This window comes from Trachurus japonicus, chromosome 11 (genome assembly GCF_045865225.1).
Source record: "Trachurus japonicus isolate A0001 chromosome 11, Traja_1.0".
Classification (NCBI taxonomy): domain Eukaryota; kingdom Metazoa; phylum Chordata; class Actinopteri; order Carangiformes; family Carangidae; genus Trachurus; species Trachurus japonicus.
Window position 1 is genome coordinate 20,694,442 of NC_140917.1, and position 18,244 is coordinate 20,712,685.

The 18,244-nt window shown below is 41.5% G+C and overlaps 2 protein-coding genes and 1 non-coding gene across 4 annotated transcripts; 2 read left to right on the forward strand and 1 right to left on the reverse strand.

Annotated features, from left to right (window-relative positions):
• Nucleotides 1–217: 217 nt before the first annotated feature.
• Nucleotides 218–5,610, forward strand: LOC146978745 (synaptonemal complex central element protein 1). Its single transcript, XM_085791628.1, has 10 exons — nt 218–319; nt 882–926; nt 1,025–1,087; nt 2,363–2,437; nt 2,622–2,669; nt 2,780–2,834; nt 3,270–3,359; nt 3,851–3,914; nt 4,021–4,087; nt 4,223–5,610. The coding sequence occupies exons 1-10, from the start codon at nt 226–228 to the stop codon at nt 4,324–4,326; spliced, it is 705 nt and encodes a 234-aa protein (XP_085647754.1). The 5' UTR covers nt 218–225; the 3' UTR covers nt 4,327–5,610.
• On the forward strand, nt 2,055–2,185 carry LOC146978746 (U8 small nucleolar RNA). Its single transcript, XR_015037182.1, has one exon. It is a non-coding gene; the product is annotated as a U8 small nucleolar RNA (small nucleolar RNA).
• sack1hb (scaffolding CK1 anchoring protein Hb) lies at nt 5,580–17,580 on the reverse strand. Of its 2 annotated transcripts, none has more exons than XM_085791626.1 (9): nt 17,243–17,580; nt 12,199–12,393; nt 11,766–12,098; nt 10,394–10,558; nt 10,135–10,259; nt 9,501–10,043; nt 6,995–9,359; nt 6,435–6,589; nt 5,580–6,380 (listed from the first exon to the last, which is right to left on the reverse strand). In XM_085791626.1, exons 2-8 carry the CDS (start codon nt 12,319–12,321, stop codon nt 6,458–6,460), a joined length of 3,786 nt encoding a protein of 1,261 aa, XP_085647752.1. In that variant the 5' UTR covers nt 12,322–12,393; nt 17,243–17,580; the 3' UTR covers nt 5,580–6,380; nt 6,435–6,457. The 2 variants fall into 2 exon arrangements, with proteins under 2 accessions (XP_085647752.1, XP_085647753.1); XM_085791627.1 differs by having other exon boundaries at nt 17,307–17,577.
• Between the last annotated feature and the right edge of the window lie 664 nt (nt 17,581–18,244).

Genomic DNA, 18,244 nt, shown 5'->3' on the forward strand with positions numbered 1-18,244 from the left:
TAAAAAAAAAAAAAGCATGTAAAGCAGTAATTTAATTTCTGTGAACAGCAGTTCCATTATGGATCTATATATGCATTATACCCACGGTCTATGATTGATTGATCGACTGACTGATTATATCATTCAAAACCATAACTTTTTACTTGAAACTATAATTTTTCAGTTAATTTTTTTTTTTTTTTTGTAATTGGCAGCTTAGGCGCCAAAAGTTTCACCCTCGCGCGCATGTCTCTGACTGTGGGTGTAGGTGTGTTTGGGCTCCGGAGTCACCTGAAGGGTCAGGAAAACTGTGGCTGGACAAACATGAGCACATTAACAGGTTAGATACCATCAATTGAACTTGAAATATAGTGACTCGTCGTGATACTGTGGTGATATTTAATGTTACAGCTTTTTAAAGCTTTTAGATAAGTGCAAAAAGAGTAGTAAAGTTATCTGAAAAACATGGCTTCCCACAGGAAAAGTCATTGTAATACGGTTGTAATAACATAACAAAATTAACAGCCACTTAACTCAGACAAATAATAACTCGGATATTGTCGATAATTAAGTTCTGCTGTCGTAATAGCCATAGAAAGACATTTATATTGACAAAATGAAAAACTTTGTTTTTCAAACTAAGCTAGCGTAGCGTTAGCTGCGGTGTAGCTAACATTAGCATTGATGTGAGTTTGTACCAGCTCCGTCAAAGCCGAAACAAAACCATAAGTTATACAGAAAGCTCGTAAACTTTACTTCAACCCAACCAGTTTTTTAACATGTGTCCTAACGAGACAGCTTGAAAATAAATTACCTTATGTCTTAGTTACACGGTTTGTTAGCTACAAGGTGGAAACGACTAAACAAGTTTTAATCTAACATCTCTTTGATCTCCACTTCAGGATTCAACCTGGAGGGCATCATTAACGGTGAACCACTGAAAGGAGGTAAAACTAGTCGAAGCTGCACGATGCACAAATTAAAATGAAGTGTTTATACCATGTTTTAAGTGAGACTGTTATGTTTTCATGCCCTGCACCTTCAGGTGGAGACACACATGAGCCCAAAGTTGAACAGCTGATGAGCAAACTGAGGAGGCTCCAACAAGGTATTGTCAACCTGGACTCATCGCGTTTGAAGTCGATTGGGTTGGTTGTGGAGAAGAGTTTTGTTTTTAAAAAAGTAAAATCAAAGCAATGGCAGAAGGCCTCACACACATCAAGGGTTTGTGGTACTTTGCTTTAGTTTTACTGTTACATTTTGAACATGAGATTTTATACAGAGCCTATCTATTTGTTGGTAATTACTATTGTTTGAAATATTTATATTAGGTACAAAAGGAAAAAGATTGTTGGTTCCGTTTTGAAGCCGTATACAAAGAGTACAAATGAAGCCTGATGAGTAGCTGTTCTTCCGTGTTGTCGTTGATGTGCGCTCATACTGCATGTACGGAGTATGTTTGTTTGTTTAATGCCTGGATACATCGATGTTTATTTCAATTATATAGCTGTAGTGTTGAGAGACTGATCATCTGATTTGTGAGTCCTCCAGTTGTGAGCAGCATTTATCGCATATTCTGTCATTTTAGCTCATGACTCAGCCAACTCGTGAAGTCAGAGATTCATCTTGACTCTGTCGTTAGTCTTTGTGAAGGCACACTTCCCACTTCCGGTAGCGAGTCGCTCTGGTTTTTCCATTTAATTAGATAAAAAGCAGTGAAAAACAACTATGTGGACAACGTATCGGGTATCCCAAATAAGTAAACTGCCTGTAGGATGTGAAAACGCTTCAACGCGGGGGTCGCAGTTTGATTAAACTCTTCGGTAATATCCACCAATAAAAACGCTAGTTGTGCTGACGATATGCTAATGAACACGCATTTTCTGTTTTAGGTTTAACAGAAAGAGAAGCACACACAGCCAACGCCTTTATAAAGTCCCCCGATAAGCGACCGTGTCTAAGCAAACACTTTGCACTACATGTGATGAGTTTTGAGTGCTCAGACAAAATGTAAAACCGTGAGTGAGACAGCTGTACGTACGGGTCATGTCGGTTCATGTGACGTAACGAGGGTATCTTCAGTGAGGTACATCCTTACCTGTTACTCCTACAAGGAGTATCAGAACGTGATGAATGGAGACGCATGAGATATGATTATATCTCCGTCTTGTTGGGAACAGCAACACCCTTCAAGACCCATTCTGACAAATATGTAAAAAATTAAAATATCAGAACACACTCAAATCAACTAGAGGAATTAATCAGTATATAGTTTCAGTGTGTCTTTATGAATCAAATGACTGCCAGTCTTAGTTTTAGAGCAGTTGTAACACAATAGATGCAACAGTTGTGAGCTTTAACTTTTATCTGTGATCTATTCAAGGTAAAAAAGCACTGGAGGAAGAAATTAAAGACATCAAATCTGTCAGCAACTCTTTGAAGGAAGAGCTGGAAAATTGTAAGACAAAAACATTTATCTTTATTTGATTAACATACAGTATACTTACTAAACTTATTTGATGTTGCTGTTGCTGAGATGTTGTCAAATACCTGCCAAAAGTAGACAGTAACTTAAGACAACAGTGTATACAATGTGTTATAGTTTTATTTAATCTACCAGGCATTTTGACATTGTTTTGCAGTACAATCTGAAGCTTACCAACTTGAGGGAATCCATAAAGAAAAAGAAGGTAGATAGATATTGGTGAAAAATAATTGTAAATATATGAATTACAGTCTGGTAGATTTGAAGATTTTGTTTGTCATGCACATAAAAAGGTTTTATTACAATTTTCCTCAGAGCTGTTTAGGAAGCTGCAGTTCCAGTGTGAGGAGTCTGAGCAGGACTCTACGAGGTGAGGAAGCTAAATATGATGATGAATGTCTTCATCCACGAGGGATCAGTGGATCAGTGTTTTGCAGACGTCCGCACATGACCTGTCATTTTTCCCTCTCCATGTTGAAAGACCTCATTGTGTATTTATGATGTGTAACACTAGATGGCAGTAATGGGTTGTGGCAGCAGCACCTTGAAATTAGTTTTGATAGAGTGTCTGTGTTAAACCTTTTTTGATGGCAGAATAGACTGAGTTCATTCATTTAAAGGTTTGATACCTCTGCAGCCCATTGTCTTTTTTTCTTGTTGTACCCGGTATTTTATCTGATATTCTTGCACTGCAGTGTCTGTACCAGGTCTACTGTAGCCTACACATACACAATGCTAGGAGTTTTTTTTTTTTTTAAGATTATTGATACATTGTATGGCATGAGGAATTGTTTATGTGTTGTAGGCAGTTAAAGCAGAATGAGAAAAGTGAGGACCTGCTGGAGCAGTACAAATGTGAAATTCAAGAATTCAAGCTTAAACAGCGGAAGCAGCGGTATGTATCAATGATTAATTGTATTTAAAGGGGACATATTATGCAAAACTCACCCTTTCATTGTTTTAGTGTGTATATTTGCGTATCCAGAGTGCCACCTCACCCCTTAAACGCCAGTTTTGACAACTACGTCAATATTTTGTAAACTGCCATAGTAAGAAAATGTGTCTCTTAACAAGCCGTTTTAATTTCACAAGGCTTATTACATCACAAGCCGGGTGATGTGAACATTCAAGCCCTCGCTCCCATGGTTACCATGGTTACCTCAGCTACCAGTGAAGACTCTAAACCAACCGTTTAGAGCAGGGCTGTGAAACTGGTGTGTAGAGAACCAGCTGTGCTCAATCTTTTGGTTTTTCTGACCAAAGCATGTTACTAACATTACTTTTAGAGATCAAGGTACCATGTCAAGAAGCAGAAATGAGCATAGTATGTCCCCTTTAAACAAACAGCTCATCAAACAGGCAAACTTACTATCTTTCTGTCTGTAGGATGAAGTTTGAAAACCAGCTTCAACAGCTGATAGAGCAACATAAGAATCTGCACTCCATGTTTGTAAGTTTGTTTATTTGATTTTAAAACAATAAGTGGTGCTTTTCCCCCATTTATACATTTGTTTCTGGTATTGTTCATTACAAAAGTCCAACATATTGTTATTCAGACTCCAGAACGGCTCCCAGTCGAAGTAGAGAGTGCTGAGTACTCAAAATGTCAGCTGCTTTCAGCTGGTAAGTGCCAACTCATAATTTATGCACATTAATCTCTAAACACACATGCAGTCAAACATTTCCTCAGGAATATAATGTTTCCATTTCCAACCCCTTTGATGTACTATTTTGTGTGTTTTTCTGTGATTTTTGTAGAACAGCTGAAGTTGGCTCAGCTGTGTTGCCTCGATGAGGAGCTGGAAGACCTGAGGAAACAGGAGCAGTTGGGAGCAAAAGCTGCAGAGACTCAGGAGCAGTAAAACCACATGTTCAGTGCTAGTTTCAGAGAATGAGAGGTAAACGTTCCTTGTTATATTACCAGGTTGAGGCACTTTGAACACTTTGTCAGGTGAAAACCATAAATCTTTCAGATATTGGCTTCTGGGTTTCAGTAGCCCAAAGGCTGCAGAATCCTGCTGAACCCGTACCGTAAAAAATACTTACGGTAGGTTGACTTCAAAATGAAATGAGAATAACCTGAACCTAAATTGCAACTAACACCTGTGACATCCAAGTTAAATGTTTGCGTTTATTCCCGTGTTTGATTGTGCTTGATTTTGCAATACAGTGTATAGTTTTGGATATCTGTAAATGAGATGTGTCAATGAATTACATGTATGTTGCATTCTGTTGTTTTTACATAGAGCAGTAGCATCCTGTATGGTACAGTTTGTACCATGTATGTTCATATTACTCTAATATTGTGTACTGAATGATTGACTGAAGGGTGTTCATACATTAAAAATATGTTTTGTTTTTGAACTGTTATATTGATATCAAAACTGTCTTTTATAATATGACTCTGAAAGAACCTAGTAATGAAAACAGTACAGCCATTTAAGAATATATACACAAACTACTATGTAAATGTGCACACAGCCACAACTTCAGTTTTTGAAGAGATTTAATAAAACTTACTGTTGCAGTCCAAATACAATGTAATACTATGTTAGGTTTTAAAAAAGACATTTACCCTGTGCAACTGATTTCCCCTTAATTAATGCCAATTTTTTTTTTTTTACAGCCAAGACTACAAGCTTATAAAAAAGGAGATACAATATAGAACAGTGAGGGTTGTCATGGCCAAATTTGTTACTTATATTATCAACAAGACCTTTTTACAAAAATATATATACACATAACCCTTAATAAAGAATATTGTAACCCCTGAAGTGTTCTTTTGATGTACTGTATAAAACACACAAAACATTAAATGGTTGAGTGCTTAGTAAGGCTGTCAAGCAGCCTGGGAACGGTACCATATAATAAATTCTTTGGTTTTGTGGTATTTACAGGCCAACAAAGGAATTATAAGTCCTGTGCAGGGCGTAGTTCTCAGAAGTTAAATGCCTTATGTAAGGAGGCATGGCCCTGCTCAAGTATGCAAAGTGTACCTATCATTTTACTCTGTCATTCCTTAGGAGGTGATGTCTACTTTACAAGTCCAGGAAGGAAAGTAAAATGAGGGTACAATTTTCAATCATATAAAAATTGTCCTTTTTTTTAATATATATATACAGTGATTTAGGTCAACATTGCATGAGACAAATATTTTTAACTCTGAATATGCTAGGCGCCCCTCTGTGACTGGATACTTGACATTGTCAATCCTGAGAAGTGGATCCACGCCTTAAAATAAAGGTAGATAACACTCATTTGAGAGGGCAAAGTTCACTAGAAGCTCTACTTTCGATCAAAACACTACTGCTGCTACCTTAGCGTTAGAATTACACATTAGAAAACCCATTTTATCACTTGCTGATTCCAATTTAGTTTCACCCTCTTGTAATTTCACAGACTTGCACTTAAATTTTCACCCTTCATCAACTCCCATTCCATTAATCTTCATGTCCTCATCTGTTCTAATAATAGATTGTTGAGTTATGGTTAAGGCCCCAGTGGGCAATTGGCACATGGTGAATCCACAAGGGCATTTTCTTGTGTTTAGCTTCAAACAAGTCACAGTTATGCACTCGTTTAACTCCTGTTACTATAAATGTTCAGACGTTGCCATGTTTTCTTTTCCACTTGTGTTCATCTATTTTCTTTCCTACAGGTACAACATGTCTTTCTCTTACTGTCAAACTCCCCCATTCACGTTCTTACAAGCTCAGTTGTAGGTAAACTGCCCTACCTTTTTCTGGTTGGTAAAACATCAGCTCATGCAGTCAGTATGAAAGTAGAGTCATTCTTTGTTCTCTTACCATACAAGGAAAAAGTAGTGGCAGGTCTTGGCAAATGGGCACATGCCAAACTGAATGACTTTAACTTGTTTAGTTTGTTTATGTGTGTGTGTGTGCATGCGTGTGTGTGTGTGTGTGTGTGTGTGTGTGTGTGTGTGTGTGCGCGTGCGTGCGTGCCTGTGTAGAAGTCTTTTCAAGTTTTATTAGACTATTTTGAAAATCCAGGAGAGGCTGTAGTGTTGAGCCACAGAGGTACTGGGATATCGTCGCTGGCACATAAGGACATTGGGTCTTTTTGATTATCTTGCATAAATAGTTTCCATTTAAAAGGCCGCTGCTCCTCTGTCTTTCAATTAAGACAGACTATTCCCCATCTGTTGAGAGAACAATAGGGATAACAGTAAATATGACAGTAAAGTAACAGTGAAATACTGTAATTGTACAAGACTTCTAATGTATAAGGCAATGAAAAACAAAATGTATCACAGCTTAAGCAGACACTACTTTAAATCTGCAATTATTTGGGTATGAAATCTATTTTCAATACTGACAACAGAACTATGTCTATAGTTAAGAATGATTAATTATGTATCATATAGGATACCAATACATGAATTTAAACACATCTGATTTTTTTATGGTTTCATATTCACTTTAGTTGTACTGCATACTATTCACACATGTAGGTGAGTATAATGCAATACTTTGATAATTTGCTATATTGCTTTCTACACTATCCATCTACGCTGCTAATATCATCCCAGCAGTGATACACTACCTCAAAGCGGCTGTAGACCTTCTTCTCCTTCCTCAGGCTCTCTATTCTCTTCAGCAATCCCTCACGCTCCGTGGTGGTGCCCTGCAGTCGAAGAAATCGATTCTTTTTTATGGAGTTCTGTCTCTCGAGCCCCCTCTCCCCAGTGTCACCATCTCCGTCTCCACTCGTTTCATCCTTCTCCATGCGGTTTTTCTGGCTGTTGGCTGAGATCTGCTCCAGAATGACTTTGGTGTCATCTCGTAGGTTACTACTGAACAAAACAGAGCTGCCCGGGGATTGGTATCGGGACAGGCCGGACGTCCCAGTTGACGTCTTATGATTGGCTGAAGTTTGGTCTGTGGCGCTAGAACCTGAATCTTTACTTGATGAACTGTGCTTTCTGCTTGAATCTTCAGTAATATCTCTGGCCACGCCCATGCTCCTGTCCTCTGAAGATCTCCTTTCTCTATCCTTAGGCCCAAGGAATCCCTTTAGCTTCTGTGTCTGCTTCTTTAAGAAGTCGATTGCCTTACCATCACCCTTCCCCTCACCAAGTGTGTTGAGGGATGTATTAGATCCCATAAATTTCTGTCCTCCCTTAAATTCATCATGTGGCAGTTGAGCTGAAGTACTTGAAGAACGGCTCTTTTTCAATTCACTCTTCTCTGCATCTGTGGCGTCTCCGGTCAGAATTTCCTCATCACAGGAGATCCGACGAGGATTCAGTCCTTTGAACTTCAGATGATCCCTCCTGAAGAGCTTGGGTGAAGGGAGAGGCTTTAGGGACTTGAACAGGTCCTTCTTGAGACCCTCTGAGGCATTCTCTTCTTTTTGAGATTGAGATGTCTCTGATGGCTTCAGGTTGCTCGCAGAAGACTTGGAATAGTTTATTGGTGGTTTTGAGGAAAAAGAGGATTTGCGAGTCAACTCTGCCAGTTTTGCAGATATGTCCGGCTTCTTTGGCTCCAGTTCTTGTGAACTGGCAGAAACAGTTGAGGTTGAACTCGTCGTAGTGTAGAGAGGTTTATCAGAGACGTCTGGCTTTTTCTCAACAGGTGGTGGTAACTCTGTCTCCATTTTTGCTGCTTTTCTTTTGGCAGCCAGGTCTTTGAAATACTCCAGTCGACTGGCCGAGTCACTCATGTTCAGAGAGGATGATGTAAGTTCACTTTTTTCAACAGTTGTTGTCATCTTTACCCCATCGTTAGTTTTCTGAGGTTCGTCCTTTGCCTTAACATCATCTTTCAATCCAGTCTCTGTGTCCATTTTCTGACTCTCTTTCGCCTTCTCTTTTTCTTCGCCGTCCTTATCCTTATCTTTGTCCTCAGCCCTCTTTCTCCAATCATAAGGCTCACGAGACCATGACTTCCTCTTCTCTAGTATCTGGGCTACAAGCGAGGAAGTGCGCACTTTGTCTGACGACCCCTCATCTTCCTCTGTGGCTGTTTTTAATCCATGGCTACCTGTATGCACCTCGGCCTTGGAAGATGAGAATATAAGTGAGGAACGTAGACGAGAGCTACGTTGAAGGACTGGGTTAATACGTGAACGGAACGATTCATGTTTTGACAGGAAGACATCAGGACCCTCTTTCGCCTCAACATCCACCCCCACCTCCTTCACTGCACCCCTCTCTGATTCTCTCTCCCTGTCCTTCTCCACCTCCCTCTCCTTTTTATCCAGTAAATATGACTTCAGGTCACTGCCTGAGGAAAGCAGATCCTTAGTTGTTGTTGGAGCAGAGTCTTCATTGCTGCTATCAGGCAATTTGGGCTTTCCATAGCGTGGTCTTGAGATTTCTGGTCTGGGCTTTGAGGGAACATTAGGTGGCTCTTTTATTCCAAAACGAGAAGCTGGTGCTTCTTCAGGTGGTGGATCTTCAAATGCATCAGGCCCCATGGGCTGAGTCAGACCTTCTTCTCCGCCATCCTCATATGCGCTAAGATAAGAGTGGATTCGCCAGCTCCTCAGGCCTTGTTTAACACTCGCATCTTGATCATACTCTTGATCAGACTGTTTGAGGAACTGCTTCTTCTCTGGTGGATGGGGTTGTGTGGGTGAACTCTGACAGGCATACGCCTGACCTATGGTTGGCCTCTTATGTGAAGATCCTCCTCCATATCTTCCAGCTACTGGAGGTGAGAGGTGCCCCTCAGGTCCTTTCAAATCGTCAGATGTAAGATAATCTCGACCATAGTTTCCCGGAGGAGGCTCCAGATCTGAGCGAAAGCTTGAATCTGAATACTGGTCACTGGGGAGTTGTGGAGAACGACCTCGTAGCCTGTCGTGGTGTCCATGGCCAGAGCCTGGCCCAGACCCCCCACTGTAGTAATGGCTGCTTTGCATCTGCTCCCTGTAAGGAAAAAAAAATTAGTTCTTATCACATATTCCTGTCATAGTTATATCCAAACACTTTGACCTACACAATGATAGATGTGATAATCTGTGATGACAGGATTCATTCAAAACAATTAGGTATTAGAGGGTTAAGTACCTCTGGAAGTCTGTCTCATCCACATTGTTCATTACTCTGTGCTTCATGTATTGCCTTGATGATGAGTAGCTTTCCTGGGTTCCCTCTGCATAGCTGTGTCTCTTGAAACTACTTCCACTCATCTCCATCTGCCTGGATACTATGGACCTTCCTTGCTCAATGAAGGATTGCTGCATACGAAACTGTTGCTGGGAAAACTTTCCAACTGTAATTCCTGCTCCAGGTTCGAGGGTGTGACGAAATGGGTCATTCCTCCGGAAAGGAAGTGCAGAGTCTACATAGGGGAAGGCAGAGGGAAGCTCATGCTGCCTGCGGTATCCCAGGGGGTTGCGCAAAGACTGGGTCCTCTTCAGACCAAACTGGCCGCTCATGTAACTGCTGGTGCTGCTGGTGTCAGAGAGAGCAACTGCATCTGATGGGTCAATGACTAGAGGCTCAGACTGAGCAAAGAGAATGCGAAACTCTTCATCAAATGTGGCAACCAGCTCTCCGAGGAATAGGTGGGCGATGCAGCGGTGGATCTTCTCGTAGGACCACATAAAACTATAAGAAAACAAGTTCCATATACAGAATAAATTGCATGGGAGTCTCCAGTATTAAATACACCCATAATTAGTATAATTAAATGACTCACCTGTAGTTCCCACTGAGAACAGCTCTGCAGTCAGAGAGCAGGAAACGATCTTTCACCTGTCCCTTGAATGACTTCCCTGTCCGAGAATAATAGGTTATTCCTGCCACAGTCCTGACGCGCATCATCTGTAAAACCAACCACCACACATGATTCTTAGGGAAAATTATGCAGTATGAATGAAAAAATACAACAACAGATGCCACTAGTTGGCTAGGCTGAGTGTCAGCCTAGTCTTTTAAATTAAATAAGCCAAACTCACAGGAATTAAGTCCATGTTGATTTTGCAGTTGACGACCATCGACACAAAGTGATGGACTTCCTGCTCATCCAGTAGAATGTAAACAGGAACGCCACGTCCTGCAGCTTCCAAGAGGTCAGAAAAAAGGTCAACGTCTGTGAATATGTCCATCACCACAGCAATAACCTAAAGCAGAAGAGCAAACAGGTTTGTCAGTATAATGTAACTTTTGGTGGTCTGCCATTAAAATTACTTGAAATTTAATTTCCACTGGTAATCTCAACAGATTGCAACACAAAACATTTACATAATTTGAAGGAACTTTGGCAGTGGCAGCTGATCGTTGTGTTTATCAGCAAGAGATAAAGCCAAGAGCATTATCTACATAAAGGGAAACTTAATGCACTATTAACAAGTTTATGACACTTTTGAAGGGACTGCGTAAGAGTTTCTCAGGAAATTGTGAAAATTGTTAATTTAAATAATTTATTTTAAGATCATCATTTACGCTACTCCACATCGCAATGAAGTTAACACAGGTGAAGAGAGGTTAAGTTTGTGTCCTTCAATGAACTGCAATTAAATGAAAAGCAACTCACAATATAATACCTGAGACCTAACATGTAATTAACTACGCCCAGTTTAGCAGCAAAACATTATCGGAGACTTACTTTTAAATAGTACCGTATACACAGTATAAGAAGATTATGAGTCTCTGTCACTTAGTACCTCTCTGTCCCCTATGTGCACTTTGATATACATAACTTTATTAAATAAAAGAGGCATGCTCATAAATTTTGTTGAAACATCGGGAGTAGAACGTGGGAATATTACCCACTACACCAACAGGTTTGACTGCTCGTGACATTTAGGATCTAGACTGTGTGTCAGTTTTATTTTAGATTTTGCCAAAAGCCAACCAGTTAGACAGTGATCTGAAAGGGAGTGGTAGCAATGCTGGCAGTAGCAGATAAAATATAAGATTAAACTAACAATGATGCCACATCTATGTGTTAGTTATTAACAGCCTTATATCTCAACTCTTTTTTCTCCTTTTCTTTTTCTTGAAGAGATAACATTTGCTTTGTACAGTGCATACTGATAAGATAGAGAAAGAGGACACAGAGGAAGATGAGGATACTACATAAGAGATACTGAGCTAATATACTAATATGGACTTGAAGGTGAGACGTGAGCTAGTGTACACGCCTAGGCACTAAAACATGTTTAGCATGTTTCTGCTTGTGTACACATTGACTAAATGAACATTTCTAAACAAAGAATGCTTTGATCTTATCTTCAGATTTAATTCTTTCTCAGAAATACAAGTTGAAAACAAACCAGATTTGCAGGTTTAACATCTTTCTGCTTCTTTTGTGTCCCTTTAACTCACTTGACGTGCATTCTTGATGAGTCTCCTGGCCTGCTGCTTGATGCTTGGCATGTCTGGGTCAGAGGGATTGACCAGAGTTGTGACCTCTGTGGGCCCAGCAAAGCTGTGCTGTGGCAGTGGCCAGCCCAGGTCCAGCCCTGGTGCAGCCAGGTCAGACTGCACTGGCCAGTAGGTGTCGGAGGAGCCTTCATCTGCATAGCCTCCCTCGTGATATGTTAACTCCGGCATGCTCGTGGCCCGACTGGGCATCTGGATTGTGGCTTTGATGAGATCAATTTCTGGCTGTGCCAGGAAACTGACCACATCTGCCCTCTGGAGGAACTCATAGTAGCCCTGGTGAGACAGGAGAGATATTCATTGCATCATAAAATAAATGCACACATTTTAAAGTATTTTAACACAAAAATACACAATTAGAAAATTGAAGCATTACCGGTAGATCGTTTTCTAGCAGAGCATCAATAGCTAGACGGTACTCCTCACGGTAGTGTGGGGGGAGGTAGTTTGGGTCAAGGGGGTTTTCACCAATAGATGAACTCTGAGATCGGTGCGGCATGGTTGAAGAGAAGAGTGGGGTCAAAGGCTATGACTCAGGGATGAAGAGAGGTCAGGGAGGAGGGATCTGAACCTGTGCAGAGAGTCAGAAAGAAGGAAAAGGTGAATACACATAGAAATGAACCGATCGTCACATCTGTACAGCCTCTTTTAGTGGTTTAGAGAAAAAGCATATCATGAGTCTAATCTAACGGCATATAACATATTACCCCTCCCTCTTTGATATAATAGCTGTAATAAAACAAAATATTCCCTGGGGTAATGTAAGGGAGAAAGCTTCATGTCTATAAATCAGAACCTGTTCAGTAAGTTTAATGAGTACACATTTCATATGACACACCTTTACCTTTACAATAGGCCTACTATACGTATATCATGTGTTGTATACAGTATATATATATACACACACCTTGTCCTCATTTACAACATCACACACTTAGAGTAGTTTAATCGGCTGTCTGATGTAACAGTAGAACTGTATTTATCAAAGAAAGATCCTGCTTGTGTTAGTTCGACTAATTAACTGAAATTCAATCTATCTGACTGTACACAAAGTAAAACAGCAGCACATAGAGTGTACAATGGGAAGAAGAGAAACAAATAAGTCAAGTGAGGAAAAAGGGACGGCTATGAAAGAGGTGGGAAAGGCATGCAGAGGTGTATAGACAGGTTCACTCATATATCTACTTAGCAAACTTGTCTTGCTTGTGCGTCATGCCTCAAGTTGCTACTTAGACCTCATCCCGAAAAATCTTATGGTCAAGGCGAGTAAATTGATTCAGGGGAGCACAATGAGTGTAGTATCTGTTATGTCATGTCTCCCTTGAGCTGAGTTAAACTTAATTTTAGGTAGTGAAAGGAGCATTGTTACACAACCATTTCTAAATGTGTGATTGTGCATAAGAGAGTGAGGGCTGACAAACAACAGATTACTTTATACAGGGTATAAAACCCATGAGATACTGATCATTGCTACACCAAACCCACAAAAAGGGACCAAAGTCACAGTCAGAAAAGGGGAATGAAAGGCAGATGACAGAGGGAAAGGCAAAAACAAGTATCTCTTACAAGCAATAAAGCACAAGAAGGGGCGTTGTAACAAGCCAGGTTGCTATTAATTGTTGTTTAATAATTGTTAAAGTAGTGAAAAGTGCCCTTTAACTTCCTAAGGCCTTAGGCGTTGCCTTCCAGTAGCTTGTGTTGTCTGACCAACATTTTAAAAAACCAGAAAAGCAGCAAAGCTTCGCAATGAGAATGGTTGGATGGTTAGCTTGTAGCTCAGCTAGTTCAATCCACTGTGTTAAGTGTTTGTGTGGCCATAAGTATTTGGTCGTAGTCAACTATCTGGCACATCTGCTTACAAAAGAGCAAGCAGATCCAAGTAGGCCACTTGTAATATTTTGTTTGGCATGAGATAAAGGAAGCCAAAGAAAGATGCAGACATGTCGGCAACAAAGGGCCCAGGATCAGTTTCAACTCACAACTGATGTGTTGTGCACCATTAACTGGGCCAACCAGGAACCCCCCTCATCCATATTTAATGTGGTCCTGACAGCTGCATATGGGTCATCAGAGGGGTTATTCAGACCTGGGTTAACTAACCCGCAGGTAAACTCTTGGTAAATCTCTTCTGCACATTGCAGCATGTTGTCAAAACAGGATGTGTTTTTGCCTGTGTGGATGCATCACCATGGAAACGGTGATATATCCATGTCATAGGAGCTGCGGTTGACTTAAAAGTCTGAGTACATGATCAGGGTGTGTGTGTATGTGTGTGACCTGGGGTCTGAATGGGTGGGTGACTAGGTGTTGTGCAAAGTGTTTCGCCTCCAGTGTGTATGTGATGTGTTCCCTGTAAACTTCCACAAACACAATTTTTTGGTGATCTGTGGTGATAACAAAAGCGTCCCGTCCTGACGTGCAATTACTGTGAGAGCCCCGTTTAGTCAGAGGCCTGGTGAGTCACAGAGGAGCCCGGCCTGGCCTAGCCTGAGGATAACTTCCACCACGTGTCTCTGTGGTGATTCATCCACTGGCAAAATGGCTGACATCCTGTTTCCTCTCTCATTTCTAGCCATAGAAATTAGGCCTTTGCGGTGTTCTGTTCCCCTACCACAGTTTCATGGTGGGCAGGCAGGCATGCTGGGTGCATATGCTGGTTGCATGGAACAACTCGACTCACGCCAAGTTTCTAATATGGGAGAATCGCAACGATTTTGATATGTTTTGTTCCTTGTTGCTATAACGTAACCCAGTAGCCTGAAGTCCGATCCACATGGAAGTTAATTTGCTGATGTTGCAAAGAGCTGCATACCTGAGCATGAATCAGTAATAAAGTGAGAGATGTACACCTGTCTGTGCTCGCCATGAACAAAAAACCGCAAGCGCAGCCAGAAAAAACACCACACGCAAGTGCTTCACAAATTATGAAATACTTAGTCATGTTGTTACTCTCATTCAGTTGCGAAAAACCCTAGAGGAGGACAGCGACCGGTGCAGTTTAACCCTGAGGTGAATATGAGCTAAGTGGGTGAGTCAGGAGCATAGTAGCACTATACAGAGCCCGGGGGTGTCTTATTCACCCTCCTGACCTCTAGGTCTGTGCAGAGTGAAACAACACAGGAACAGCATAATGTCTGAGTGGTGACAGGCTTTCTCCACCTCCACCTGACTGGTAGTATATGCAAACTGAAAAACTGCTGCTTTGTTTGTTGTTATAGCAACTGCAGTAAGCATAAAACTGTAGTGACACATGACGATGATCTTTCCCCCTCTGTTCATGCGTTAGACTTTCTGTTGCCCGCACCAGGACAAGCCTGCTCCAAATGCACCATAAACAAAGCCTGTCTGAAACACAAAACCTCCCCGGGACAAACGGGCAGCAACACACTGCAGCTACTCCGAGGCTGATAAACCCAATATTCAGATGTGCCCAATGTTTGCTCACTAAGCGTGTAAATGGCTCATTCCCGGCATTCCTGGAGGAACACAGTGAAATGAAAAGAGGGAGAGAATAGGCAAGAGAAGAGCTGGAGGAGAAAACACTTCTGTGTCTCACTAAAGAGAATTAAAGTGATGAGACGCAAACAATTAAACACAAACTCCATATCCACAAACTCCAATCTCTTTGTCTTTCTTTCTCTCACACACACACAAACACACATCTGAGCACACCTCACTAAACAAACACCACGAGTGATTGATCCAGCATGCCTCTTGGGTTGTATAACCCTCTGTGATAATGATTCGATGCGAACAGAGCGAGAACAGAATACCTGAGAACAGGTTTTTGAAGGGACGAGCCGGTCGTCCCCTGATGCTCCTGTCAGGACCTTTTAAAAACCACTTCAGTCAGACACACACACACACACACACACCAGCACAGATAAGAGCAAACACAGAGCACATCTTGTCCCTGTATATCATCACACCTCGGCACGGCCCATGAATGCCACACAAAAGACAGCTCAAGGTCAGCTGAACGTATACCGGACGTGCACACAGCAGCATGAATACTCCCCTTCTTCTAACTGGTGTTTTACACAGCAGCTCTGCTAGAAAAACAGGTCCAATGAGGTCCTCGTCATCTGTTCCAAATGCCCTAATGTCTGCGGTCGTCTTGACTAAAAAACACAACAGTAAAAGCATAAAAATGTCTCTGCATTACTTCCGCTCTCCCTCTCTCTCTCCTAAAAAGCACAAAGTTACTCATGGTTTAAATTACAACACCTTTACAAAACATACACTAACCCTTTGTGACATGCACAATGCAAACAGACGTATGAATGGGATCGACTCGAGCACCAGCTTGTGTGTAGTGCTGCTGCGTGTGACAAGATGGAATCTACAATAAGGAGCACACATGTACTGACGCACCAGAGAAGAAGCTGGCACCACAAACTTTTCCCCCTGAAATTATAACCACATGTCGAACTATTCCAGTGCGGTGACTCACTGACTGAATCTAGGGAAAGCCTCTAAATTTAAATCAATACGTTGCTTGTCTAAATCAGAGCTTGTAGTGAAATTGATCTGTCTGTCTGCAATAAAGACAATTATCAGAGCCCATAGGAGAACAACATCTACAGTATAGGAGACGATATGTAGCGGGTGTCATCCCTGTTCAGCAGCAGACAGACAGAGCTGTCAGCTTGGAAGGCAAGGAATGTGTAATAGGCTGCTATCCCATCAATCATCCTTAAATTAGAGGGATCTCAAACTGGGCCAAATAACAATGGCATAGAAGTTACAGTGGCATTGTGCAACCAAGGCACTGAACAGGCTTGTAAAAGTGTCACTGCCTTTTTAAGCACTATTTAGCACGCAGGCTCCCTGGAAGTCCGAAACCCTGTAATTTTTCCAAGTGTGTTTTTTTTTTCTTTTTTCTCTTGAATGTCTTCAAAGGACTGGAAAGAGAGCAGCACATTTTGTTGGAGCCAACGCCAAGCCCACAACTGTGTGCTCAGACTGTCATAACACAATGCAGTTCAGTTTTTTTTTTTTTTTTTGGCTTGCAGTGTGCACAGCAGCTACCTGGATGACTTCATCCTGAGTAAACTGAAAGCCTGCTGGAGAGGAAAGTTACCCACATTTCACTTTGATATTCCACTGTTATTAATGCAATAATAGATGATAAATAGACCAAAACATCAATAGAATAGAGTTCAAGGGCATAATACAGTTAGAAATGAATAAAGAATAAAGACAGGAAACAATACAATTGAATAGAATAGGGCAGGATAGACAGAGTTGTGGTTGTAAGAATACAGCAGCAAAGGGGGATACATAGAATAGATTAAAGCAGAGTGCAGATAGAAGAGAATAAAGCAGGATAGGACTCAATAACAAAGAGTGAATTGTAATATAATCTCTGAGCATGTCTCTGTCCCAGGTTGCATTTCCACAGTTGGTCCACTTCGTACCTCCAGTAACTTTGCTGCAGAACTCGTCTCGTCTCCTCTTTGTTTGTGTTTGTGTTTGTTCTACCAACAGGTATCGCTTTACGCGGTTGAAACCTCCGATGTGCGTCTTCCTCCGTCCGTGCGTCACATTCCTCGGATCGGTTACGTACTCCACCCAAACCCCCGGTGCGCAGCCTCCAGTGCGGGCTGAGCGAAGTAGAGGCGAGACGAGGCTGCTCCTGCTCCTGCTCCTGCTCTGCTCCAGGCCCGGGCTGCTGGCCGCTTCATCCAGCTGCTGTGTGAAAACTCTCCGGAGCCGCCGCCGCCGATAAAGTCACAGAGCACCGCGGCGAATGAGGAAGAAGCGCGGAGGACTCCTGCTGGGCAGGGCTTTCCCACCGGCGGCGAGACTCCTCCCAAAACCCCGTTGATCACTGGGAACGCAAGACGATTGGAAGTTCACACCCAGTGGCATATTTCGAAAGTGTCTCCCTCTATGTTAAGGCTGATAATTGGTATCCTTAACCTTTTGTGGAACAAAATTGGTTTCCTCAACTTTCTCCTTTCTCTTGGAAAACTTCCCTTTTCTCTGAGGTGTGTCAACTTTCTTCAAGTCTTCCTGTTTACTCCGACTAGACCTACTTATTTAGCCCTGTTTTGTTTATTTCCCTAACTCTCACCCACCTCAATTATCTCAGTATTCACTAAGAAAAAATGTTATCTCTAGGCTAATTGATTTTTATTTATGGATTGGTGAACAAGAACCGTCCTCCCGACCTGAGACCCTTGAAGATAAGCAGTGTCACAGGATTGAAGTTGCACACATCATTTATGAAAAAAGAAATATAATCTTCGCCTTACAAGTAGCCTATGTATGTATTTGTGTATATTTGTGGGGATGGGAGGTTTGGGTTTTCATGGTGTTTTTTTGTTGTTCATGTTTTGTTTTGTTTTTATTCTCTAAGAGGCACTTTGTGCTACTGCAAAGTATGAAAAGTTCCATATAGCTAAATAAAGTTGATT

Coding starts and splice junctions, on each gene's coding strand:
- LOC146978745 (XM_085791628.1), top strand. CDS start 226: ATGTCTCTGACTGTGGGTGTAGGTGTGTTTGGGCTCCGGAGTCACCTG. Junction 927..1,024: donor CGGTGAACCACTGAAAGGAG/GTAAAACTAGTC, acceptor CTGCACCTTCAG/GTGGAGACACACATGAGCCC. Junction 3,915..4,020: donor AGAATCTGCACTCCATGTTT/GTAAGTTTGTTT, acceptor ATTGTTATTCAG/ACTCCAGAACGGCTCCCAGT.
- sack1hb (XM_085791626.1), bottom strand. CDS start 12,321: ATGCCGCACCGATCTCAGAGTTCATCTATTGGTGAAAACCCCCTTGAC. Junction 10,559..11,765: donor TCATCAAGAATGCACGTCAA/GTGAGTTAAAGG, acceptor CTTCTGCTTTAG/GTTATTGCTGTGGTGATGGA. Junction 9,360..9,500: donor GATGAGACAGACTTCCAGAG/GTACTTAACCCT, acceptor TTTTCCTTACAG/GGAGCAGATGCAAAGCAGCC.